We start from the raw sequence: 23,666 nt of genomic DNA on the forward strand, positions 1-23,666 counted from the left end.
CCTCAGGATTTATCCTGAGATCCTGTACCTCAGATTGTAGAACCTTTGTCAGTGTCAGCCATGTGGATGAGTCACGGCCAATGCTTGGCCAATGAATCTTGCACATTATTAAAGGAATAAAATTACAATATTACAATAATATTATAATATTACTTGCTCAGCTTCCATGGCCATCTCGGGCCTTAATCGTTGTTTTCCCGTCTACCGCAGCAGCTTCCCAACTGGCTCCGCATCCCCTTCCTAAAGCCACGCTGTCCCGTCCCCGACACCACCACCACCACCACCACCCCCATAGCGCAGGTCCCACGCGGTTGCTGTTTTGCGCTAGAGAAAGCGTCTAAAGTCAGTGGTTCTGGGGTCCCTGACGTCATTGGTGCGTGCTCCTTTCTCGCCTGGCCGGGGCCCTTCCGCCTATTGTATTCAGCAAGGCGTGCAATCGCTGATGAACGCGTGTCTCACCCTGCCAACCGTACTGCACCCTGCCTCCCCGGCTTCCTTCCCACCGAAGCCTGCGCTCGCAGAGCTGTCGCCGAGTGTCCCCGTGCTGTGCAGCCTGTTGCTGGGTGTGCGCAGTGCCTTGGTCTTGATGTGAGCTCAGCATTTAATGCAGCCTCTGCTTGGTGTAGCATGACATCAGCGCGCCTTGCGTTCCCTCTCTCACTGGAATAGCTTACTGTGAAAGCGAGTGATACGGGCTTAATTCTGCCTGCATGGGCCGCAGAGATAGCTCAGTAGAATAAGCGCTTGCCTGGCAAACACAAGGTCCCGAGTTCAATCCCCAGTACCACCAAAAAAAAAAAAAGAATGTAACTTTGCCTGCAAAATGGAGTTTGGTCTACAGTGAAGAAGAGTGCCTTGACCTAACAAAAAAGTAAAATTCTTAGATAACAGGATACCCAGCTCTCCCACATGGAGTCTTTCTTTTAGTTCAGAGGAAATGACATTTATAAATACTTTATTATGAATTAGTTTCTAGGCATTTCATACAGGTAGGCCTAGGGAACCTCATTAAGGAGGTGCATCTTTTGAAACTCTGCAGAATGATTGCAGATAGTACACCTTCAAAGGCCCTAGTTGTGGCCATTTGAGGTGATAGTTGGTGAAACCTCATGTTTCCTTGCTTAAAATTGTGCTTGATTTTTCTTGTTCTCACACTAGCTTAGTAGTCTTCAGACTTTCTTTTTTTTTTTTTTTTTTCATCAGACAGACATTTATTGAATATCAGAGTCCGAGCGAGTGCCTAGGCCAGCCCCGCGATCCCTCTGTAGAGAACTCATGATGTGAGCTCCTCCTTCCAGAGGGCTTTCCGGGAGGGTGGGTGCAGCTGGGGACAGCTGCTCATACAAAGGGTCTGCGGGGACACACAAGACAGTCCAGAGTGGGTGGTGCACCTCACAGGTGCGTTTATTCATACCGCAGAGTGAACGCTGCTGATGGAGGTATACAGTGATATTCTGTGCTCCCATCTACCACAGCTTGCTTAAATTTACAGGCAGACTGAGGCTTCATCTCGTGGGTACTCGAGAGCTGGTTAATGGTGACCGTGAGCAGACGCAGGACTTGAACCTTTTAAGGCTTTGCTTCTTTTATCTGCACTTCTGATTTTATAAACAATGAAGCTCATCAACCCCATTCCTATCCAGATCTCCTGGTAGACTTGGGTATAGTACGGCTTCATAGGGACCCAGACATTTTTAATTAAGCTTTGAAGCATCTCCGCAGGACCAACCGCCGAGGCCTCGGCGGACACCGCTCAACCGGGAAGGTCACCGACTCCAGACTTTCGAGTTATAAGAATATGCCTTTTTTTTTTTAAAGAGTTTATTCTCTAGCTCTTTCTATAAAAATTATGGTTTTCTTAGATCAGGCCGGGTTGAGCGTTTTAGAAGACAGTACCACATACATGTCTAAGGCATAGTCACCTTCCTAGCAGAGATTTGCCCTGCGTGAGAGGCTGCAGTGACTTCTGAGCCTGGCTGGCCTGACGCTGAGATGCGCCTTGCAATCCTTCTTCCTGCAGAAGCAGGAGATTTGTGGGAGCCTGACCCTGCAGCACCACATGCTGGAGCCTGTGCAGCGGATCCCGCGCTACGAGATGCTGCTGAAGGACTATCTGAGGAAGCTGCCCGCGAACTCGCCCGACTGGAGTGATGCCAAAAGTAAGTGCCTGCCCCTCTCCCCTGTGGTGCACCGACCCCGTGGCCACACAGCCTGTGGCTCTAAAGCCAGATAGGTCTCGTGGCTCCCGTAGGGGATGACATGCTGCTGTCACAACTTTGTGGTCCTCAGTGCTCCCTCTACCAGGCAGGCCACTCCCTAGCCAGAGCCCTGTGAATCCTGTTTCCCCTTCTGGACTCACAGTAATTACTGTGGAGCAGAAGACAGTAGTCCTAGAGACATTGAGAACAGCAGTCCTCAATTACTTCCTCCCGGGAGGAGCCCAGCATTTGGGATTGGTTAATTAGCAGGGTAATGCACGCCAGGGAAGCTAAGATGACATTTACTAGGTAAAAATAACATCAGCCAAGCTGGCTTCACCCACCCTGAGCTATATCAGGAAATGATGCTTGTTATTGTCTAATGATAACATTTTCCCCAAGAAAACTTTATTCCAATTCTGTCGTCTTTGATGTTTTCATTAGGTTTAAATGAAAGGCATATTAAGACTCTGAGTTTCAGTAATACTAGAGCTTTATCATGTAGTTTTTGTTCTTTTTTGTGCTTGGGATTGTGCTCAGGCCTCCGAGGTCACATGTGGAATGCATCCTCTACCGCTGAGCTGCACCCCTCTCCCATAGAGTTTGAAATATCAAATATTAAAGAGATGGGTAAAAGCTAAGAAATAGAAATAGTCTGATAGTCAACAAATACTAAGTACCACGGACAGACATGGACACTGCCCCATCCCTTATAATTTTTTGCCTTTTGTGTGAGTGGCCTGTAGTGTAAGAGTGAGAAACACGAAGGTTCTCTTTGGTTCTGGAGCCTTGCTATTCTCCTGACCACAGGCTGCGTCCGCTATGTTTCTCTACCATGCCACTGACTTGGTGACTGCAGGAATTGCCCCTGCCCTCCCTTCCTGCAGCTTAGCATGAGTTGGATTTGCCATTTGCCCCAGCCTACTGCTTCTGGGAGTAGGCTTTCCCTTTCTGCCGGGTGGCCTGAGTGCTGGGTGTCAGTGACAATGATAGTGGCATTTGAAGGTGAATCCTCTGTTCTTCCTCCAGCTCATCCTGAGTGTTGGCCCCAGTCCATTTTACTCTGTCATCCTTCCTCCTGGATCCTGTGTCAGATGCACAGAATTGCCCAAATCTGAATAGTTCTCCATCATCGAAATGAAAATGCACCGTTCTTGATATTCAAAGACTTTGCATTCCCCTCAGATATCTATATTAAAAACAAGAAAATTGGCATAGCAGAGCTTTGTGCTATTCTTTTTGACTTTTCATTGCTCCCCCTTAAAACTCTAAGGAAATCAGGAAAGAAGGGCTTTGAGAGGCCCCAGAATAGAAAGGGAAGCAACAAAAGCTCATTCTGTTCAGCAGTGCAAAGAGGAAAGAAATTGTAGTCCAAAAGGAACTGGGTTGTTGTGGTAACAGAATTGAGGCCAGTTCACAGGACAGAAGAGAAGGAAAAGTGGGACACAGTTCAGGACTGAGAGGTACCCCTGGGGCTGCTCTAGCAGGGCCCTTGGCTTCCACAGCTCTTCAGTAGCGGCCCCTGGAGCATCCACCGTGGCCATACCAAGAGGCCCTGTTCCCCAATGTCACCTGCAGTCATCCTAGCAGCAAATCCCTCTAACCCTCACTTTACAAGATTCCCTTTCATCTGGGCCTGCCTGGGTGTATGAGTGCATGTTCCCAAAGAAAGTTTGCTTATGCTTAGTGGGTTAATTTGCTAATAAAACTAGGGAACCACTGCTGTTGACGTGTTGTAGAGCTTTCCATCCAAAAGTTCAGATCTACCCTACCATGGCACAGCCGAGTGACCTTAGCCAAGTCCCGATACTTCCTCCTTTCTTTCATCCACCAAACTTCAAAGATGTGTAAGAATTGATGTTTAGTAGCCCCCCTAAGATGCAAGGGGTACCTTCCAAGATGCCTCTTGGATGCCTGGAACTGTGGATGTCACGTGTCATATACAGTGCTGGAGGGTTTCTTCCCCAACATACGTACCTGTGATAAAGTTTAATTTTTAACTTAGGCATAGCAATACATTATCTTATAGTGAAATAGAACAATTTTAATGGTGTGCTATATTAAAACTTATGAATTACTTATTTCTGAAATTTTCTGTATAATATTTTCAGACCAGCAAAATGGCAAGTCAGCAGGGACCTACTATACATATAGAAGCACCTGGTGAGGTACCTCGTGCCTAGCGGGCTATAAGTGCTGGTTGATTTTCAAGGTCTGTTTTGAATTAAATATACCTGTGAGGGTAATTATTGTCCATGACTTTTTAAACTAAGCAAATGCCCTTCAAGTTCAAGTAATCTGCTTACAAATGAGCTTTGGAAAGTGTTTAGTTTTGAAGTGGAAATTGCTGCTGCTCTCGTGTGTCTTTGGTCTCCGATTTCTTGTGTTAGTATGTAAATTATTCAGTTACCTGGCAGCACAGGAAGGACAAAGCATATTTATTTCCTTTTCTTTTTTTTCCCATTTAGAATCACTTGAAATTATATCTACAGCAGCAAGTCATTCTAATAGTGCAATAAGAAAAATGGTAAGTGGTCTCTAGAGGAGCGATTAGCCTTCAGCATAGACACAGTAGCATTCACATACCACCTATAGGTCTGGACCGAAGTAAATGGAAGTAGGACAGAAAAGAGTATTTACACATGTCTAGTGTTAGCTGAAGCGACCGCCCCCGTTCTCTTAGGGCTCAGCTTACCGGTGGCTTCTATACCCCAATGGTGTGCCTATTCCTAGTCCTTTCTGAACGATACAGATTTTTAGCTAATAAAGTAATGTAGGTCGTTAAGTTGACACTGCCATACATTTGGTCTTGGTTTTTTGTTTCAATTTCCCAGGAAAACCTAAAGAAACTCTTAGAGATTTATGAGATGTTAGGAGAAGAAGAAGACATTGTAAATCCTTCAAATGAACTAATAAAAGAAGGACAGATACTGAAGCTAGCTGCTCGCAATACATCGGCACAAGAACGCTACCTTTTCTTAGTGAGTATGAGCGTCGGCGTCCGTGTCACATAAGGCTGCATAAGGATAATACTTTGCTGAAATGGTTCCTTGCGTCTTGGGGAAGCACAGTGCTTGCCTGTTCCCCACATTCGCTTCATCTGCCCTCGCTTAGCCAGCACTCACCAGCAGGGCTCCACATCCAACAGTATTTGGAGAAGCTGGAGTTACTTCCTGGGTGTGGTAGCTCCGGGAGTGCGTGCTGAAGTCAAGTTAGCCTTCACGATGTGCACGCGTGTGTGGGCAGGCTGTGACTTACTTTGTGAGATCCTCCTGTTGTTCGCTTCCAGTTTTCTCTTTGCTTTCGTTCTTCACAAACTAGTCCTGGATATCTCGCTGGCATATTCCTTCCTGGCTGCAGTTTTCCTGTCCCGGTCATCACTGCTTTCAGTCATTCTAAGGTTAAAAAACAGTGGTCACGGGGCTGGAGAGATGGCTCAGTGGTCTAAAGCACCTACTTGAAACAAGCTTGGCAAAGCACAGGGACCGCGGTTCGATCCCCAGCACCACATGCCAGCCAGACCCGCCCCCTGGTGGGCTGAGCTGGCCACACACACACACAATAAATAAATGTAATAAATAAAAATAAATAAATATTAAAAAAAAAAACAGTGATCACAATTAAAACACTTGGGTCTGAAATTGTCTCTGGGGACAGGCCATGAGTTTGCCACACAGCCCCTTTCCACTGCTTGTGCGTCCTTGCCCCTTCCTTCACTCCGGCAATAACAGTTGGTCGAGGGCTTATCTCAGCGTAAGAGCTCTTCAAGGGCTGCTGGACGGTTGCATGTTAGGCTCTGTCCACGTGATCTTTATTTTCGGTTACACTAATTCATTCTGACTCCTTTTTCTGTCCAAGAAGATGATAAGGTTATCAGATTGGCTGAAGCTGGCGGAGAGCAGGCTACTATGGGAAGTGTCAGTAAGGCCTGGCTGTTGCTAGAGTTGGCACTAAAGGCCAAGAGGCAGAGATGTGGGGGTCAAAGTGCCGCCTAGGGACGGACTTCACCGCAGCCCACAGGCCTTTCACCAGCTGTAACAGGAGCTGGCCTTGCGGCCTGAGGTGCTGCTGTCAGCCATTGCCAGCTTTCTTTGAAAGGAAGCCATATTATAGGAATGAATGGTCAAGAAGACAAATGCTTAGTTTTTGAAAAAGAACATTTGGTTACTATGTGACCCAGTGGTTCCATTTTGTTTAACTCAGAACTGAAAATAATATATATCAACAGAAAACTTGTATATTGATGTTCTGTAGTAGAATCATTTGTCATAACCAAAGGGTACACAGCCTAAATGTCTACCAGCTGGTGTATGCATAAACAAAGCCTGGTATATTCCTTTTTCATTTTTTTTTTTTAAAGCCTGGTATATTCCATGTGGTAGAATATTGTATGTTGGCAAAAGGAAAACGTGGTGCGTTGCATGGGTTGAAATGCATGTTGGAAACATTTTGCCATGAAAGAAGCCAGTCACAGAAAGGCCATGTCCTGTGTGAGTCCAGCTGGTGTCTCAGTTCATAAACTCAGCTCCTTCTGAGATTCTGGGTGCAAATTCAGTGGTTAAGTTCAGTGTTGACTTCACCTGGGAGTTTGCTTTGATCCTTGTCTGGTTCAGTCTTCAGCCAGAATCGTGGGGAGAACAGAGTTCACGAACAAGGTATCGCTGTGTCTCAAGTGTCCAGAAAGCGCATGTGCACAGAGACGGGATGTCATTAGTGGTCTCCTAGGGCCGATGGGGAGGAAGAAGTGGCTGCAGTGTTTTTAGCTGAGCATGGCACCCACTTGTGATCCTAGCACTCTGAGAGACTGCGGCAACAAGATCAAGTTTGAGCCCAGCTAGGGCAGCTTAGTGACTCAGAGACCCTATCTCAAAACAAAACAATTAAAAAGACTGGGGGATAGCTCAGTGTGAAGACCCTGGGTTCAATCCCTAGCACCCGCCCCACCACCCCAAAATATATGTGCTGTCCAAGTCAACCCTGAAAATCCTCATGTGCACTTAAGAGAACAGAAAACAAGGCTATGCTGAAATCAAGAGAGGCAGTGAAGGCGTAGGACATGGGGCTTAGGCTGCTTCCTGGATATGGCCTCGGGTGACCAGGGAGGGGAAGAGTGGGACAGCTCAGTGAGGCTGTTGGCTCTGGGCAAGGTGGCTTCTGTAAGGAGGGTCCTCTCAAGTGAGTCATTTAGTGTCTCAAGGAACTGAATAACCCAGGAAGTGTCATTCCCCTCCGTGTCAGCGAGGCCTGAAAATATCAAAGCATTAAAGATAACCAAGTAAAAGAAGACATCATTAATGTATTGTGCAAGCCAAATCCTTGGGAATCCACGTCTATCCTGGGTTTATTGCGTACATGCTTGAGTCCTTTTCCTTTTCTTTCTCCTTAGTGTTGAAGTCTCTGTAGTTTTAGTTCAGAGTGCGCATGGGCGGGCATTCCTGGAATCCTAGCACTCTGGAGACCACAGGAGGAGCGTCGCAAATTTTAACCCAGAAGGGGCAATTGTATGAGGCCCTGTCTCCAAGTTTTAGTGGGGGTTAGGCATGTGGCTCAGAAAGCATGCCTGGGGTTCAAAACCAACGTGTGACTAAGCAAACACTTTGATTTAAATTTCATGCTGGAGAACTATTCTGCAAATAATTTTAGATTGATTATGTTAAGGAAGAAACATAATCAATCAGTCATTTGGGAGAAACTGCCAAGAGCCTTTCAGGGACACAGCCTGGAGGGACACTAAGGGCGAGATCCATCTTGTTCCAGTTCCCTGACTGCCCCCTCTCAGAGCTGTCGCACCAGGGCCTCCCAGAGTGGGGTCAGTGGCAGGAAAGCCACATGGCTCCTTCAGAGCTTGGCGTGCATTCATGTAGCCCGTCCAGGCGTGCCTGCTTGCCATGGTTGTCCTTGAAAGCGTCCTGTCCTTCTGTGTGGGGCAGCTTCACAAGTACCCCTCCCCCCCAGAGAAAACGAGGACTAGTTTCCTACTTCCTACTCAGAAAAGCCAAATTATATTTAGAATCTCATTTTACATTTAAATGATTTTCCTGTGTTTGCATATCTGCTTGCCTTCACAGAGTGCTGTGTCACTATATGTTAATATAGAGCTGTCTGTTGAGTAACACACCATATTGGTATTTGAAGGTTTAAAAAACCCAGTAATGCCACAGAATGACTGCAGTTTTCATTTGAAACCTTCTTTGGTAGTTTTGTCTTTATTTTCTTGTAGCCTGAAAGACTCAAGACTTTCTTTTGACTCGTCTGAACTTTGAACACACCCCAGGCACTGTAAATTTCCTCCAAAATTATACTGTTGCCTGCTAAAATGTTCATGTGATTATCGGTAGTGAGGGCTGGGGGGATAGCTCAGTGGAATAAGTGCCTGCCTGGCAAGCACAGAGCTCTGAGTTTGATCCCTGGTCCTGAAAATAATATAAAGTCCAGTTACTTTAAAAAAAAAAATTATCTGTGGTGAGAACATAAAATTGAATCATTGTAGTAAAAGAAGTATATTATAAGAGGATTTGAGGTATTTGAGTACTGGAGTTAAAGGAAGTGAGCCCCTTCTCCCCTTCAGACTGAGATTTGCTTCTAGATTTTGTCACAACCTAGGACTTGGAGGGGTTTCCTTGTAGTAGCAGATTGCTTGGTCACGCACAACTCCTGAGCTACGGGCATGGAATAAAAAGGAATTTCCCACAGTGACTAAAAAAGTGTGTACACTTGGTTCTACCTGCAAAGTAATTTCTTTCAGAATTAAGGGAAATCCAGAGATGAGGAAAACTGTGTGTGAAGACGATGGTGGATTTCTGCCACAGGAGGAAGTTTCTCAGAGGAACAGCATCAGCTGCCTGCTCTGTCGTTTTTTCCGTGACCGTGGTCTTTGTGAGCAGTGCTTTATATCCTGTAGGAGCTCTCACTTCCACCTCTAAAGGTGATGAAAGACCCATCATGTTGACTAGCATTAGATTGTAGTCTGGATTCTTTTTTTTTCCTCTGTATTTTAGGGAAGAGTCTACAGGGTGTTCAGGGTCTCACTACTAGATCAGACTCATAGTGATCCACCTATTTACAGCCTCCCAAGAGCTGGGATTACAGGCGTGCACCACCACTCCCAGTCTCAATCCCTGTCTCAGGGCACGGCAGGCCCCAGGTTCAACCCCAAGTCGCTGCTCCTGCTTGCTGGTGCTTTAATCCACTGAGCTGTTTGGCCAGCCCTTTGGAATCTGGATTCTTGAGGACAAATGTGTATGACTGACTGCTTACCAGAGTTCCCCTGAGGAAGAAGAAAACAGGTGTGATGTAGTCCTGAAAGCATGGAAGGACAGGGAGGAAGGAGCCACATGTCTGGGTGTAACCGCAAAGGCAGATGCTGGAGACTCCATGTTTCTGTCCTTACCTATCTGTAAGGTTATGACCCAGTGGGAGGCTCTGGAGCCTCAGACACTGTGCTTGTCACGTGGTGCGTAGCTGTGTTCTGTGGTGATTCTGCATGCCCTGCCCTGTGCACTGTGTAGACTGGGTCACCCCTTAAGATGTCCTGGAAGGAACAGGGAGGAAACACTCGTTTGGAAAGTTAGCAGACACAGCAGCTTGGGCCAGCCCAGTGGGCGTGGGAGCCTTTGGCGTTCTGGATCTCGTGTACCTACAGTGAGGCTGTGACTGCCGTTCTCAGGATGGGCTGGGCAGCGAGAGCGTTGGTCCCCTCCTGGAAGTGTCAGTCTGTGATCCTGAGATACTTCTAAGGTTTCATTCAGTGCTCTTTTATTTCTGTATTCTCCAGGAAGTTACGAAAGCGTGAGTGAGAAACAGTGGACCAAGTCACGTAAACGTGTTGGGGTATTTCAAAGAGGGACTGACAGGGAAGGCCCAGAACCAAACCCCAGAGGAGCGGAGAACCAAGCAGCTTGTTGAATTGAAGCACTTTGTAGGTGCCAGGCACCATTCTAAACCCTTCACTTCGGCTGCTTGGTTTAGTCTTCTCCACATCCTGTGACGTGTATGGATGATCTTGGGAATGAGTGTTTATACAGCTCTGTGTGTGTGTGTGTGTGTGTGTGTGTGTGTGTGTGTGTATGTGTGTGTGTGTGTGATGGCTCACGTGTAGTATGGCCTCCACATCTGCACTGATAAATAGTACTCAGCTGAAATCCTTCCTAAAGTGAAGCCTTACAGAAAGTTTGAAAAATAACAAATTGACAAAGTAAGCTAAAGTAAAAATCATATGAGAATGTAAGGCACATACATACTATTGGAAAAATAATCTTACAAGATAAATTTCTGTAGTCCCTAATTACTCTTGCACTTACAAAGATATATGCAAGCCTAGATACAATAATTTTTAATTAACCTAACTACTTAGTTGCATTTTAATATACTCAAAATGAAGTACTTTCACAAAACCAGTGAAAATAAATCTGTATTCTGGAGCCTTTTTGTGTTTCTTATCCTTGTGAGCAAAAGCTGTTTAATTGTGGCCCAAAAATGGGGCACTGTAGATAATTTGATTTAGTATAAAAATAAAGTCATTCATATCAAAAGTATATCTTATGAAGAATGAAGTCCTATCTTTAAAGACCTCAATGAAATTGATGGCTTTTTCTGTAATTTTTCATGGTGGTAAGATTCAAGGGTTCGTAATACTACACTTTTGAGAACTACTGAGATCACACATAGAGATCTTGGCAAAGCCGGTGTAGTACTTGCCTGTGCTCCCAGGTACTCTGGAGGCTGAGGCAGGAGGGTCACTTGGCCCCGAAGTTCACAACCAACCTGGCAACCTAGTGAGACCCTGCATCTCTCCAATTCTCCAGTGCCCCCAAAAAACAAGAAAGAAAAGAGACTTGACCAAGTGATTTACTGCTTTAGATAAGGTACTAATGTAGAGGGACTTAGTGCAGGGACTCTTAAAAAAAAAAACAATAAAACATGAAACCCTGGTTTAAAAAAAAAAAAAATACTACTGTGCTAACAGCTATTTTGTACTCACAGTGTGAGGCACAGTAATTAGAAATGGTGGTGTGAGGGCCATCCAGATAGCTCAGCGGACTAAAGCGCCTGCTTCAGCAGAGCACAGGGGCCAGGGTTCAATTCCCAGCCTTCTGTGCTGCCCCCCACTCCAGTTATGCTGAGATGGCCACTGAGACTGGGCATAGTAGTGTACACCCATAATCCCAGTACTTGGGAGGCTGAAAACTGGAGAATCACTATGAGTCTGATCTCAGTGAGACCCTATATGCCCTGTACACCCTGTATAACATTTAAAAAAAAAAAATGATGTGTGTATATAAGGACTTTAATATTGAAAACACTTCAGCTCAGGGGTGGGAATGTAGCTCAGTGGTAGAGGGCTTGCTTAGCATGCATGAAACTCTTCTGCCCCAGTGTGCATATGTGTCTGTCTGTCTCTCTCTGTTTCTGTCTCTCTGTTTCTCTCTCGCTCACTCTCATTCACACACACACACACACACACACACACACACACACAAAGTGACTTCAATTGCCAATATATCAAAGTCTTCAGTAAATTGTGACCAAATTTATTATTACCAAATTAATGGCAAAGCACTGGTATAAAAAAGCAACTAATGCAATTGTAATGCACATAAATATTGATGAAATACTTGAGCCCTGAAAAGAAAACCTATTTTTGAATTTTTGAGACTATGATCATTTTTAATAGAGGCATAGAATGTCAGGGTGGTAGTTACTTTTGTTTCCCTGGGAAGCGCCGTATTCCCTTGGAAGGTCCACAGGCTTTCCAGGGCTACTTGAAATATTGGTCAGTTTTGTTCTTTATTTTCTTGTTCATTGGTATGTTTTGCCTCCTTGCAGTTCAACAACATGTTGCTCTACTGTGTGCCCAGATTCAGCTTGGTGGGCTCAAAATTCACGGTGCGGAACAGGGTTGGAATTGATGGAATGAAAATCGTGGAGACGCACAATGAAGAATATCCGCATACTTTCCAGGTTTCTGGGAAGGAGCGAACCCTGGAACTGCAGGCCAGGTATGAGAGCCTCCCTGTCACCCAGCTCCTTGAGGACAGAAGAAACTTTAGGGCAGGGTTCCGCTGAGTTACTACTGCAGACATCCGGGTATAAAGAGTGGGGAGTGCCCGAAAGGCAGATGTTCGTAGCATCCGGGGCAGTGGTCTGCAGACGCTTGGCATTGGCCAACTGATGGACTCCCTGAGTGACAGTGTACTCAAGGACAGGTAGTTACCGTCAAGTTAGAATCTTGAGTCTTGCAGGATAAAGGCTTCACTCTGCCCTTCCTCCTCCCATCCTGGTGTTGGTCCACAAATATCTGTTTGATGAGTAATCCGTAGTAAACTGGGTCCTTTAGAGGCTGTGCATTCCTGGGGCTGGGAGTGCTTCCAGGGACAGAAAGGTTTGCCAGGGAGTTCAGGGCCGTGGCTCTCCTGCCACGGTTGTAGGATTCACGGAGGAGCTACCTGCTCAGGTGGCGTGTGGCGGGGGTGCTCTGCAGAGGCGCTTGCCAGCCTTCCTGCGCTGTGGGAAAGAAGGGCCCGGTGCTCGGCTGCCCTGCTTCCAGCGCAGGCGAGCCTGGGGAGGTGCAGAAGGTGCGCAGCGGTGCAGGCCGCGCAGGCTGCTTACGGGGCTACTCCACATAGAGGACACAGTACTAGCCCACTACACACTCCTTGCAGAGGAGCACAAATAAAGAAAATCGGCTTTAATGGGAAAAGGGAAACTTGACTATAGTCAAGGAAATTTTCTCCCTAAGGAAAATGACGAAACCCCGGAGTCTATTAATCTGTGAAGCCTTCTTCTTACAGACAGTTAAAAATGCTCATCTGGTATGTTCTGTTTAGTTCTAGTAGATTAGGTGTGATTTTGCCAGAAAACTGCTTAGGAATAGGCAAATAAATTGTTTCTCAGAGGAAATGCCAAGTAGCTCTCCAAGGCCTTGTGAAGATATTTTAGATTCGCAAAGTAATTTTTTTCAAAGATGGGCTGTGACGAATAGACTTTAAAAGCCTTTGTGTCTTAAAAAATTGAAAAGCCAGCAGTTGTAACTAGGTTAGGTGTACATAGTCCCGTGACGGACATGACCCAGTAGCTGCTAACTTACTACAGCAGTGTACTAACAGAAGCTACAGCACTCTCCCCATCAAAATTTACAGGTACCGAAGTTACTAGACTGCCTGGTACTGTGTTTAAGAAGAATTGATTTGTTCAGAAGTCGGAGAGTCTGTTTCATTTTTATTTTGGTCCAGGACCTCCCCGCCTGGATTCTCCAGGAAGCAGAAACACCTTAAAGCCTAGTCTTACCCAGTAGGTGTATGGAATTCATTAATGTTCCCTGCATTTACTTTAATTTTGTTTGTTTTAGTTCTGAGCAAGACAAAGAAGAATGGATCAAGGTAAGCCTGACTTCTGTTTTTGGTTCCTTGCTGACCCCTCTGCGTCATGAATTTGCATGGGTTGTCCTATTGAAAATGTAGTTATCAGAACAAACTTATTCCAAGATGATTCCCACCCTAGGTATCTGCTTAATAAAGTCCGTCCATTGATTTTCACAGGATCCTTCAGCGTGCACTTTGAATTTCATTTGTATTTTAGGCCCTTCAAGAGACCATTGATGCTTTTCATCAAAGGCATGAAACCTTCAGAAATGCGATTGCAAAGGACAATGACATCCACTCCGAGGTTTCTGTAAGTTGAATTAAATTCTCAACTTGAAGCGCTTTTATGTCTTTACTGTTGCAGGAGACCTAATCATGTGCTTAGCCAGCCACCCCCAGGTGGTGCCAGGACTGCGGTGAGCACCTCCTCCTCCATGCTGCTTAAAACTCTGAAACTTTCTTTCCTGGTTTTGTACTTTCAGGATGTGGTTTGCACAATGTAATGACAGTGCTTTTAAAGAAATAATAAAGGGGAAAATCCCACAGTTAAATAAATTTATTTATTTTTTGATACTGGGGATCAAACTCAGGACTCTGTGCTTACCAACCAGGTGCTTCTGCTACTGAGCTATCTCCCTGCCCCATCAGAGTTAAAGTTCTTTCCTTTCTAGACTGCCGAGCTGGGGAAAAGAGCCCCACGGTGGATCCGAGACAACGAGGTGACCATGTGTATGAAGTGCAGGGAGTCCTTCAACGCCCTGACCCGGAGGCGGCACCACTGCCGAGCCTGCGGACACGTGAGTGACGGGAAGAACACGTGAACGGGGAGGGGTCCCTGGCCCCAAAGCTCCCACTGTAAGAGAGAAAAGAGGCAAATGAGAATTTTACATTAACTATTGATGGGCTAAGAAGGTGATCAGAAGTTCACCTGGAGGGTAGTGGTCTCAGAGGAGGATTTGGAGCCAGAGTTAATTAGGAAAAAGAATTCTCAGGGGTTGCTGCTCTTACTCCGGCCTGATGGGAAGAGAGGTGTGGCGGAGCACTGCGGACGGCAAGGGTCTGCGGCCAAGGCCGGCAGCCAGCAGCAGCGCCTGTTCCAGGCCAGAGACTGCCAGAAGGGTGCCTGGCTGCAGGGTGCTGAATGAAAGGACCTGTGGCCCAAGAAATGGAGTTAATGACCAGACTAGCTGGTGTGTGCACCCTGGTCCTTTTTTATTTTGTGTCAGAGACAGGTCTGGCCAAGTTTTGTGGACTAGGATCAAATGTATGATCCTCACCTTCTCCTTGAAGACGTAAAGAGAAGCTGCAGTACCCGTCAGTGGAGGCTCAGCTTTTGGTGGTGGTGAGGGGAGACATATGTTAAGGCAGGAGGGGGAGAGATGGGTGCAGGCGTTAATGTGGATGGATTGGGTGTTTTGCTGTTTGTTTTTATGATGTTGATATAGGGGAAGAAACTCACAGCCTACTACCTGGGGTGAGTTCATGTTCTCTAAAACCAGAAGAATATATTTTAGCAGAACATATTGGGGGAAAGAAAGCATCTATGTGAGAGGGACAGAGGGGGTCCTGATGGGCTGCCAAGGACCCGGCCTCTTCCAGAGATTTTATAGAGCAAAACCACGAGGTGAGCCAGGTGTAGCGTGGGCGTAGGTGAGAGGAAACTGTGGTCAACCAATAAGATGACAGACACAGTCAGATTCACATGGGGAAGTGAGTCCAAATACAGAATGGGGCTCCTCCTATAGGGGCTTGGGTTAGTGATGCTTCCTGGCTTTGACTTTTTTTTTTTTTTTTGGCGGAACCAGGGATTGAACTCAGGCCCTTGCACTTGCCAGGCAAGCACTTACACCACTGAGCTATCTCCCCAGCCCCTTTCCTGGCTTTTTCAAGGTGATTGATTGCTACCTGTTTAGAATATCAATCTTTGATGTCTGTCCCTAGGGAAGTATGTGGTTGTGTTTGCTAATCTTTTATCCAGAGATCTGGACCACAGCCAGAGTCCCTCCCACAGTTGCAAGGCTTCCCGATTTCTGCCCTGGCTCCTCTGAGGGCCTATTCCTGTCTGGCTGCCTGTAACGTTTCTGTCTAGCACAGCTGCCTCCAACAATGAAAAAGGAGGCAATTTAGGTTCCATATTATATTTTTATTTAAGGATGAAGCGGTTTGAGCTGAAAGTTGAGGCAGAAGGTAAGGCATGGTAGAGAAAGTCAAATTTTTCTCTGGCCTAAGAATAGCGGCACCATTCAAAGCGTGGTTGCAGATGTAGGGCACTCATTTTTCTCTAACATGTTGCAGTAACTTGGACACCAAAAGCAGGAGGCAGGGCTCACCCAGAGCCTGGATAGTGAGAAAACCAGGGGAGTTGGAGCTGCACGCATGCGCATGCCACGGTTAATAACCAATTAAGAGAAGTCTAGACTGGCTGCAAAGGCGGGGAGGCTGGGAGCGAGAAAGTGCTGGAGCCTGTGGGCTGAGGGTTTGTGTGCTTCAGAGCCCCGTGGCAGTGGACAGCTGCAGGCCAGCAAACTAGGAACATGAGGGGGTGGTGAAAGACTGAGTTGTGAGGTTGGCATGTCGGGTGTGGCGCAGTCTCTGGTGAGGACACAGTCCAGTGGGTGACCATAAAAACAGACAGCTAAGTAGACTGCCAGAGAATGGCGCTGGCAGCGGGGACTCCCAGGCCAGGGGGGTGGGCCTTGTGGCAGAGTGGTGATCCATGAGCCATAAATTACACATCGATGGGTTGGAGTAGATGGGGGGGTGGGCAGAGCCAGGCAGTGGTGGGTCTCAGAGCCAGGCAGCAGCTCAGCCCTGAGGCTCCGGGAAGTGTCAGGAGGTGAGAGGAAAGCAGCCCACTAAGGGAGTAGAGTTCTATCCCAGAAGGAAGCGTGCCAGGGGGCCCCGTGAGCAGGCCTGGGGGAGAAGCAGAAGTGGAAGTGGGGGCTGCCATGGATCATACTCAGAGCACTATAGACAGGATGAGCCCAGCTAGGAAACAAGGAGCAGGCTGCCTGCTGGAAACCGAGTCATGATAGCGCTAATTCTACTGGACTCCGAGGTGAGGTGAGCAGGGGCCACCAGACCAATCGCTGTGGTTCCAAGGGGTGACAGGTGGCCGAAGGAGTGGCAGCTCCTGTGAGCCCTAGTGGACGTGAGGTGGCCTTGAGATGTAGGCAAACACAAGTGCGAGACAGAGCCCAGCAGACGCTGGGGCTCAGAGAGGCAGCAGCCAGGCCTTGGAGAGCCAGGTGTGCTGCCGTTCACTGCCAAGACGCTGAGATCTGATTACGTCCGACAGGAAGCCGATCCAGAGCTGAGAAAGACAAGAAGTCAGGATCAGCTCCGTCAGGGTTTGCGTGACTGAGTAAGTGACAGTGAGTCATAAGCTGACCTAAGAAATGAGAAGGTTGTTCTATTGATTTTTCATCTGTTTTATTCACTGCCATTGTAGCTAATCTGCAGCCCTGTCCATTGTTTGCATTTTTAATTTCAATTTTATTTTACCAAAAGCCTCTTCTAAAGCTCTCTGATAATTTTTGCTAGTGCTTGTTGTTTGCCAGTATTTTTTTCAAACATTTCTCACAAAATTTTAGACTTTGTATCCAGTAATACCAGTATCTCAAGAAATTGCATGAGAAGTCTGTTAGTGGGAATTTCTGATCATCGTAGTTGAAGGCAGCTTATTCTCACTTTGTCTCTCCTAATTCGGAGCTCTCCATTGTCCTGCTTTACAAGTTGAAGCACAAGGACTAGATCTCGGCGGCCCGCTTCCTGTGCTCTAAGCCACAGGCAGTGTCCACAGACGCAACCCTCGCATTTCTGCTATTGGCTGCCATTACACTGCCAGCTCATTGTTTTTCTGTTTATTCACGGGGTTCTTTCCTGGGCCTGCGGGAGTTCTTTTTACTATAAAGAAAGCAGTACAGTTACATTTGCCTAGTGTCCATGATATAGTTGTATATTATGGCAGAGAGATCTTCAGAGTAGCTATCTAACCTAAAATTTATTAATAATGGCTACTCCACTTTGTCACTTTTTGCAGCTTTTCTATATCCTTAGTCATTCTGTAAATTCACACAAAACTTACAAGTTGTTAAATATATTTTGTGTTCCTTGGTTGTTGATGAAATAGTTATTTATCTAAAAATATATTTCTGATTACCTATAACTGATAAGTGTATCACTTATCAGGAAAAGGCAGAATACGGCATAAACGTAGCTTAAGTGTGGCTTGATCAGCCATTCACCGCTCATCAGACAGAAAAAGTAAAGAGGAGCAAAACGAAGCAACAGGCAGCAGCGATTTGGGGAGTTAGATAAACTCTCTAAAGAAGGAGTAAACACAGCAGCCGGCAGCCCCATGTCATGAGCTAGTTTCTTATTTCTGTGCTTTATTGTTTGGTTTTTGGGCCCGGGCCTCAGTGTATAGTCCAGGCTGTACTTGAAGCGCCTGTCTTCCTGCCTCAGCCTCCCACGTGCAAGGCTTGCTTGTGCGTGCCGTCAGGCCCAGGCCAACAGTTTTTAATAGTGCAGACTTGTTCTTCACCTTTATTCTTTCTTCCTGGAATTGGGGTTGAGCGCAAGGCTTTATATGGAGTTATACCTTTAGATCTTTATTTTTCATACTTGACGCAGGGTCTCACCCAGGCTGGGCTGGGTTGGAACTTGAGATCTTTCTGTTTCAGCCTCCCAGAGTGCTGGGATGACAGATGTGTGCCACCACAGCTGCCTCTTCGTTTTTTAAGACTTGATTTTTTATTTACTGCTGCAGTTGTATAATCAAAATGAAATTGATAGCAAAGATCTTTAGTAACCCTTAAAAGTTTTACTCTGAATGTACTTGATGCAGTTGTTCATTCATAGCAGTCTATAAACAGGTATTATGTGCTGGTAAGCAAAATAACCAAGGACAGTCTCTGCTGGCATTTTATACTCTAATAGAGGAGACAGACAGTGAAGTAGTCACACAAGAACATTATTAAAAACTGTAGTGAATGCTATAAATAAAAATACAAGGAGCATTGTGAGTAGGAGGACAGGCACAGTGTGCCATTCGGGAAGATCAGGAGGATATTCTCCTTAAGGAAGTGAAAGCCAAGCCAGTGCAGAAGGACACATGAAAGATAACGGGCTCCAGCAGAGGGGAGCGGAAGGGACTGCGGCCTTTCAAGGCCACTAGAAACCACCGCTGAAGATGCAGAGCCAGGGGAAAAGACAGCACTATTGTGCGTACTCTGGGCCGCAATTAGCTACTGTTCTTTAGTCAGGGGCTACGGCAGACTGAAGGATTTTGAACAGAAGAGGAGCAGATCAGATCAGCATTTTTAGGAGAGCATCCAGCCTGTTTGAAAACTAGCTTGGAGAGGGGTAGCAGAGGGCCAGGCTGGAAGCCATAGGAGCACACAGAGGCCAGCTGGACCGCCCATGGCATGACCTTGGGGGATTACAGTGATGACCCAGACAGGCAGGCAGGCAGGCAGGCAGGCAGGCTGGCAGAATACTTGGGAGATGTGGATCAGCGAAGCCTAGCATGAACAGAGTGAGCCAGTGGATTGAAGTGGGGAGAACTGGAGCGATGCCCATGGCTCCTTCTTGCCGTGTGTAGGTGGCTGTGCCGCCCGGCCCTTGCCTTTGGGAGCCCTGGAGGGGCGGAGGGGGTGGGGTGCAGCCCAGGGCAGGGCTTGGTGTTTTGGAAGGACCTTGATGGAACGTTCTGAAAGGCAGAGTCTGGACCGAGCATTTGAGAAGCTTGGGAGAAAAGGGTGTGCAGAGCCCATGGCACCAGCACCCCGGCACCCTAGGGGAGCCCCGCATGCTCAGCGGAGGTGCTCTTAGTCAACTTTGCTACCTAACTTTTTGTTGTTATTACCTAGAACAAAAAGTTGCTTAAATGTTTGAACATGACATTTCATGCTTTCTTGTTCTAACACTCAGGTGGTTTGCTGGAAGTGCTCGGACTACAAAGCCCAGCTGGAGTATGACGGCGGGAAGTGGAGCAAGGTGTGCAGGGACTGCTACCAGATCATCAGCGGGCTCTCGGACAGCGAGGAGAAGAAAAGGAGGGGGATTCTGGAGGTGCGTCGTGGTGGGGGGCTCGAGGGGCTCGGCTCTTAACTGCGAAGAACCCAAGCGGTGCATTTTCTTCCTCATAGTATTTAACAGTTGCAGTAACCATGAGCGAGGACCATGTTTTTAATTCTGTTTTGCTCTTTGGGGATCCTTCGTTGGATGCGAAGGGTGGCTGGTGTGTTTAGCAGGCATCTGAGAATGCAATATAGGAATTTTTTTTTCAAAGAACACATTGAAGGGGCCAGGGAGATAGCTCAGTAGAATAAACATTTGCCTGGCAAGCACAAGGGCCTGAGTTCAATCCCTGGTTCCACCAAAAAGGAAAGAAAGAGAACGAATGAACAAATGAACGAACAAACACATACATTGATCCCAGCACTCAGGAGGCTGAAGCAGGATTGCTGTTAATTTGTAACCAGCCATAGGGCCAGCGATATAGCTCAACAGATTAAGCACTTGCTTAGGTAAGTGCAGGAGCTAGGGTCGATCCCTGGCACCACATGCCACACTGGTGCCACCGCTGGGTACACTGAGCCAGTGATGGAGTCCAGACATGGTGGTGCACACCTGTAATCCCAGCACTAGGGAAGCAGAAATCAGGAGAGTCCAAGCTGTGTAGTGAGACCCTGCACAAAAAAAAAAAAAAATTTTAAAGAAATTTCACAACTAACCTGGGCGACAAAGTAAATTCAAGACCAGCCTGAACAGCAAAACCCTGTCCCACAGAGATGGGAAAAAAAAAAAAGGGAGAAAAGAAAGAAAGTCAGTTTTAGGTATAGTGGTATATGTCTATAATCCTAGTACTTAGGAGGCTGAGGCAGGAGGATTGCTGCAGGTTTGATGCCCAAGCTCTACATAGTTCAAGGTCAACCTGAGCCACAAAGCACAAGACCCTGTCTCAGAAATAAAGTCAGTTTAGATCTCTCTGCCTGGGCATTCTAAGATAGTCTGCATCTGAAGTGAGTTTACATCTGAAGGTAATAAAATATAATGTAACTTTTATACCAGGCCCTTATGGCCATCGAGTCCGCATAGCCTGGAGATGCTGATCAAACTTCTGTGTCTCCAGATGAAGAGATTCACTTGGTTTGGAGGCATTTCTAACAAATCAGTCATTGTATGTTGAGCCTTTACAAGTGATAGTTACATTTACAAGTACAAAAGCCATTACTGAAGCGTTTAGGCTTCCAGGTTCATGTACAGTTAATAGGGTAGCCCCACGAACTACAGCTAGACCTGAGTATAGTCCTGGATCCTTCTGGGACGTGGATATTACTTGTGTGACAGATGGGAAGTGACCGCAGGCCTTCTGAGCTGTGTCCTCGGCCCCTTTCTACAATTTGATTTTGAGATAGGGCTCGCAGGTTTGCCCAGGTTGGGCTGGGAACTTCAGTCTTCCCGCTTCAGCCTCTGGGTGCTACGATCGCAGGGGCATTCTCCCATGCCCGGCTGGGAAGATGCCCTTCACCAGCTCCAGGAGCATAGCCCCTGCCACAGACTTCAAGCAGCAGCTGATGTGACTGGCACCGTATGAGTCAGAAAATGTATTTGAAGAGTAAGTTTCAGGCTGCATGTGTGAAATTAAAAAAAAAAAAAAAAAAAAAAACCCTGGCTAATTTCCTAGCAAATTTTATATGTGAGAGAAAATTAATCAGTTACTTATTAGATTAAGTCATTTGACCAGATAGTGTGAAGTCCACAGGTAAGGAGATAAGCGTGCGTGTACACATTTTGAACTGAACATATCAGCTGCTTAGTTCATGCCCGTGAGCTTGGAGCACTGGTGGCACATGCTTGATGTCCTCCAGGGGACACAGGACAGTTCTGTTGGGAGCTTCAGGCCATCTGATGAAACAGCCATCAAGTCTGGCCCCACCAATTTTTACTGACAAAAATAACTTTGCGGGCCAGCAAGATAACTCAGTGGACTAAGTGCCTACTTAGACGAGCACAGGGACTGGGTTCAATCCCTGGGACCACATGCCACAGCAGCCATGACCAAGTCCAAGTGTGGTGGTACATGCCTATAATCCCAGCACTGGGGAGGCTGAAAACAGAATTGTTATGCATCTGAGCTGTGCAGTGAGACCCTGCACAAAATGCACTAAATAATAACTTTGCAGATGCACTGAAATATTTAGTTTTTAATCATTTCAATTGCTGATCCATTGTTAGGGTAAAAATTCAAAAATAGCATTCAGTTTGTAGGTTTTTGTAATACAGACTTGCTAATCAGGAGAGTAGGATTCTTCAGAGGAAGATGACATTTCACTTAATTGCAGTCCAAAGTCAGGGCTCCCTGTCATGTGGACCGTGAATGTTCATCTGTCCAAAGTCGCCCTGGCTCACGGGCTGCATAAAAGCAGGTGGTGGGGTGGAGCTGAGCCCCAAGCCGTTGCCTCTGATGCTGTTTTGACGTCTAGGGATGCAGCATCTGTCACCTGTCCCCACACACACCTCCATAGAAACACACAGTTGTGCATCTGTTCCCATTGCAGATTGCTGTAAAACTTTCTTAATGCACTGTGTTATTTTTAACTGGTAACAAGATTTTGCACCCTAGCACTTTGGGGAAGAAATGTTATCTCACCCCTGAAAGAATTCCATTCTTATTAATAGATCTACAGTATGTTACCAAACTATACCTACATTATATCCTGAGTTTGGTCTCTTGGCCTGCAAAGAGAGCAATATTTTCTCTCTGGTCCTTTGCAGAAGTTGTTGCCCGCCATTCTGAACACGCATTAGTTGGCACCACGTAAGTCTGCTGTGTGCACTGCAGTGAATGCTGTGTATGGCCCTGACCGAAGGGCTTCAGAGAGAAATGAAAGAAAGCCAGCTCATTTCTATAAGGCGTCCATTTAACAAAAAGTGTCATTTAATAAAAGGCTTTGTTCCCTTTTAACCAGTGTGTTAGAAACAAAGCAAAAAAAACTCACTTTTCAAAACTTTATTACACTGAAGATGTCTGTAATGATCTCAGGTACTAGAACATTTCTGGGCAGTTTTCACCTTTTGCATTTTTATTCTTGCATTATGCAAGCATTTTGGCTAAAAGTACAAAGTCTGAATTGAGACCGACTGTGCTTTTCATTCAAGCAAGAGAAAGAAAAAGGTTACATATAGGCAAGGATGAAGCCAAAAGATCATTGTTTGCAGATAATATGACCTTTTATTTACAATATCCAAAAACACTAAAAGACTTGAAGTCTTAGAATTGATAACCAAATTCAACAGTGCAGCAGATATTAACCTAAGGGAATAAAAGACACCTACAATGAAATTTACATTAGACTGAAAAATTCAAGAGGGCATCAAAAATGGAAAAATATCCCCTGAACCCAGGAAGAAGCAAGCAGCCTTGTCAAAATGGCTGTACTTTAGAAAAAACTGATGTACAGATTTAATGCAATCACAGTGAAAATACCACAGGACTAGAGAGAACAGTTCTTAAATTCACTTGGAATCGGAAGAGACTCCGAATGGCAAAAGCAATCCTAAGTAGCAGAAGTAAAGCAGGTGGCGTCATAATTCCAGACCTGAAATGACTGCATGCTATGAAACTACAATATTAAGGCAACATGATCCTGGAACAACAGGCAGGTGGGTCAACGGATCAGAACAGGAGGAAGAAAAAAAGAAAAAGAAAACAAAAGTCCCCAGGCACCTAGAGCTATGTGATCTTCGACAAGTGGACCAAAAACATACATTGGAGAAAAGATAACTTCTTTAATAAATGGTGCTGGGAAAATTGGCTATCTGTTTGCAGAAGATTAAGTCCACATCCATATCTTACCATGTACTAAACTAAAATCAAAGTGGATTAATGATCTAAATGTTAAACCAAAAATAATCTGCGGGAAGATAAAATAGGAAAAACTCTTGGAGTCATGAGCATAAGCAAGGACTTTCTGAACAGAACCCCTGTGGCACAAGGAATACTGCTGGCAATCAACACATAGGACCATGTCATATTAAAAATCTGTGCAGGGGGCCTGGCCCTAGCTCAGTCCTTTAAGTGGCTGCTTCCACAAAGCTG

General features: G+C 46.0%; 2 protein-coding genes across 9 annotated transcripts in view; one reads left to right on the forward strand and one right to left on the reverse strand.

Moving 5' to 3' along the window:
- Positions 1–23,666, forward strand: part of Fgd4 (FYVE, RhoGEF and PH domain containing 4) — a 232,783-nt gene that overhangs the window by 199,096 nt on the left and 10,021 nt on the right. For all 8 annotated transcript variants that reach the window (XM_023716285.1, XM_023716286.1, XM_023716288.1 and 5 more), the window contains 8 exons: positions 2,021–2,159; positions 4,667–4,725; positions 5,033–5,179; positions 12,024–12,196; positions 13,546–13,576; positions 13,776–13,868; positions 14,230–14,355; positions 19,493–19,633. In XM_023716285.1, coding sequence (XP_023572053.1) covers positions 2,021–2,159; positions 4,667–4,725; positions 5,033–5,179; positions 12,024–12,196; positions 13,546–13,576; positions 13,776–13,868; positions 14,230–14,355; positions 19,493–19,633 — 909 coding nt within the window. The remainder of the gene's footprint in view (positions 1–2,020; positions 2,160–4,666; positions 4,726–5,032; positions 5,180–12,023; positions 12,197–13,545; positions 13,577–13,775; positions 13,869–14,229; positions 14,356–19,492; positions 19,634–23,666) is intronic.
- Positions 1,440–1,769, reverse strand: LOC111817040 (6.8 kDa mitochondrial proteolipid). Its single transcript, XM_023716298.1, has one exon. It carries the CDS (start codon positions 1,712–1,714, stop codon positions 1,532–1,534), a length of 183 nt encoding a protein of 60 aa, XP_023572066.1. The 5' UTR covers positions 1,715–1,769; the 3' UTR covers positions 1,440–1,531.

Source organism: Octodon degus, unplaced genomic scaffold, assembly GCF_000260255.1.
Source record: "Octodon degus isolate 3935 unplaced genomic scaffold, OctDeg1.0 scaffold00047, whole genome shotgun sequence".
NCBI lineage: Eukaryota > Metazoa > Chordata > Mammalia > Rodentia > Octodontidae > Octodon > Octodon degus.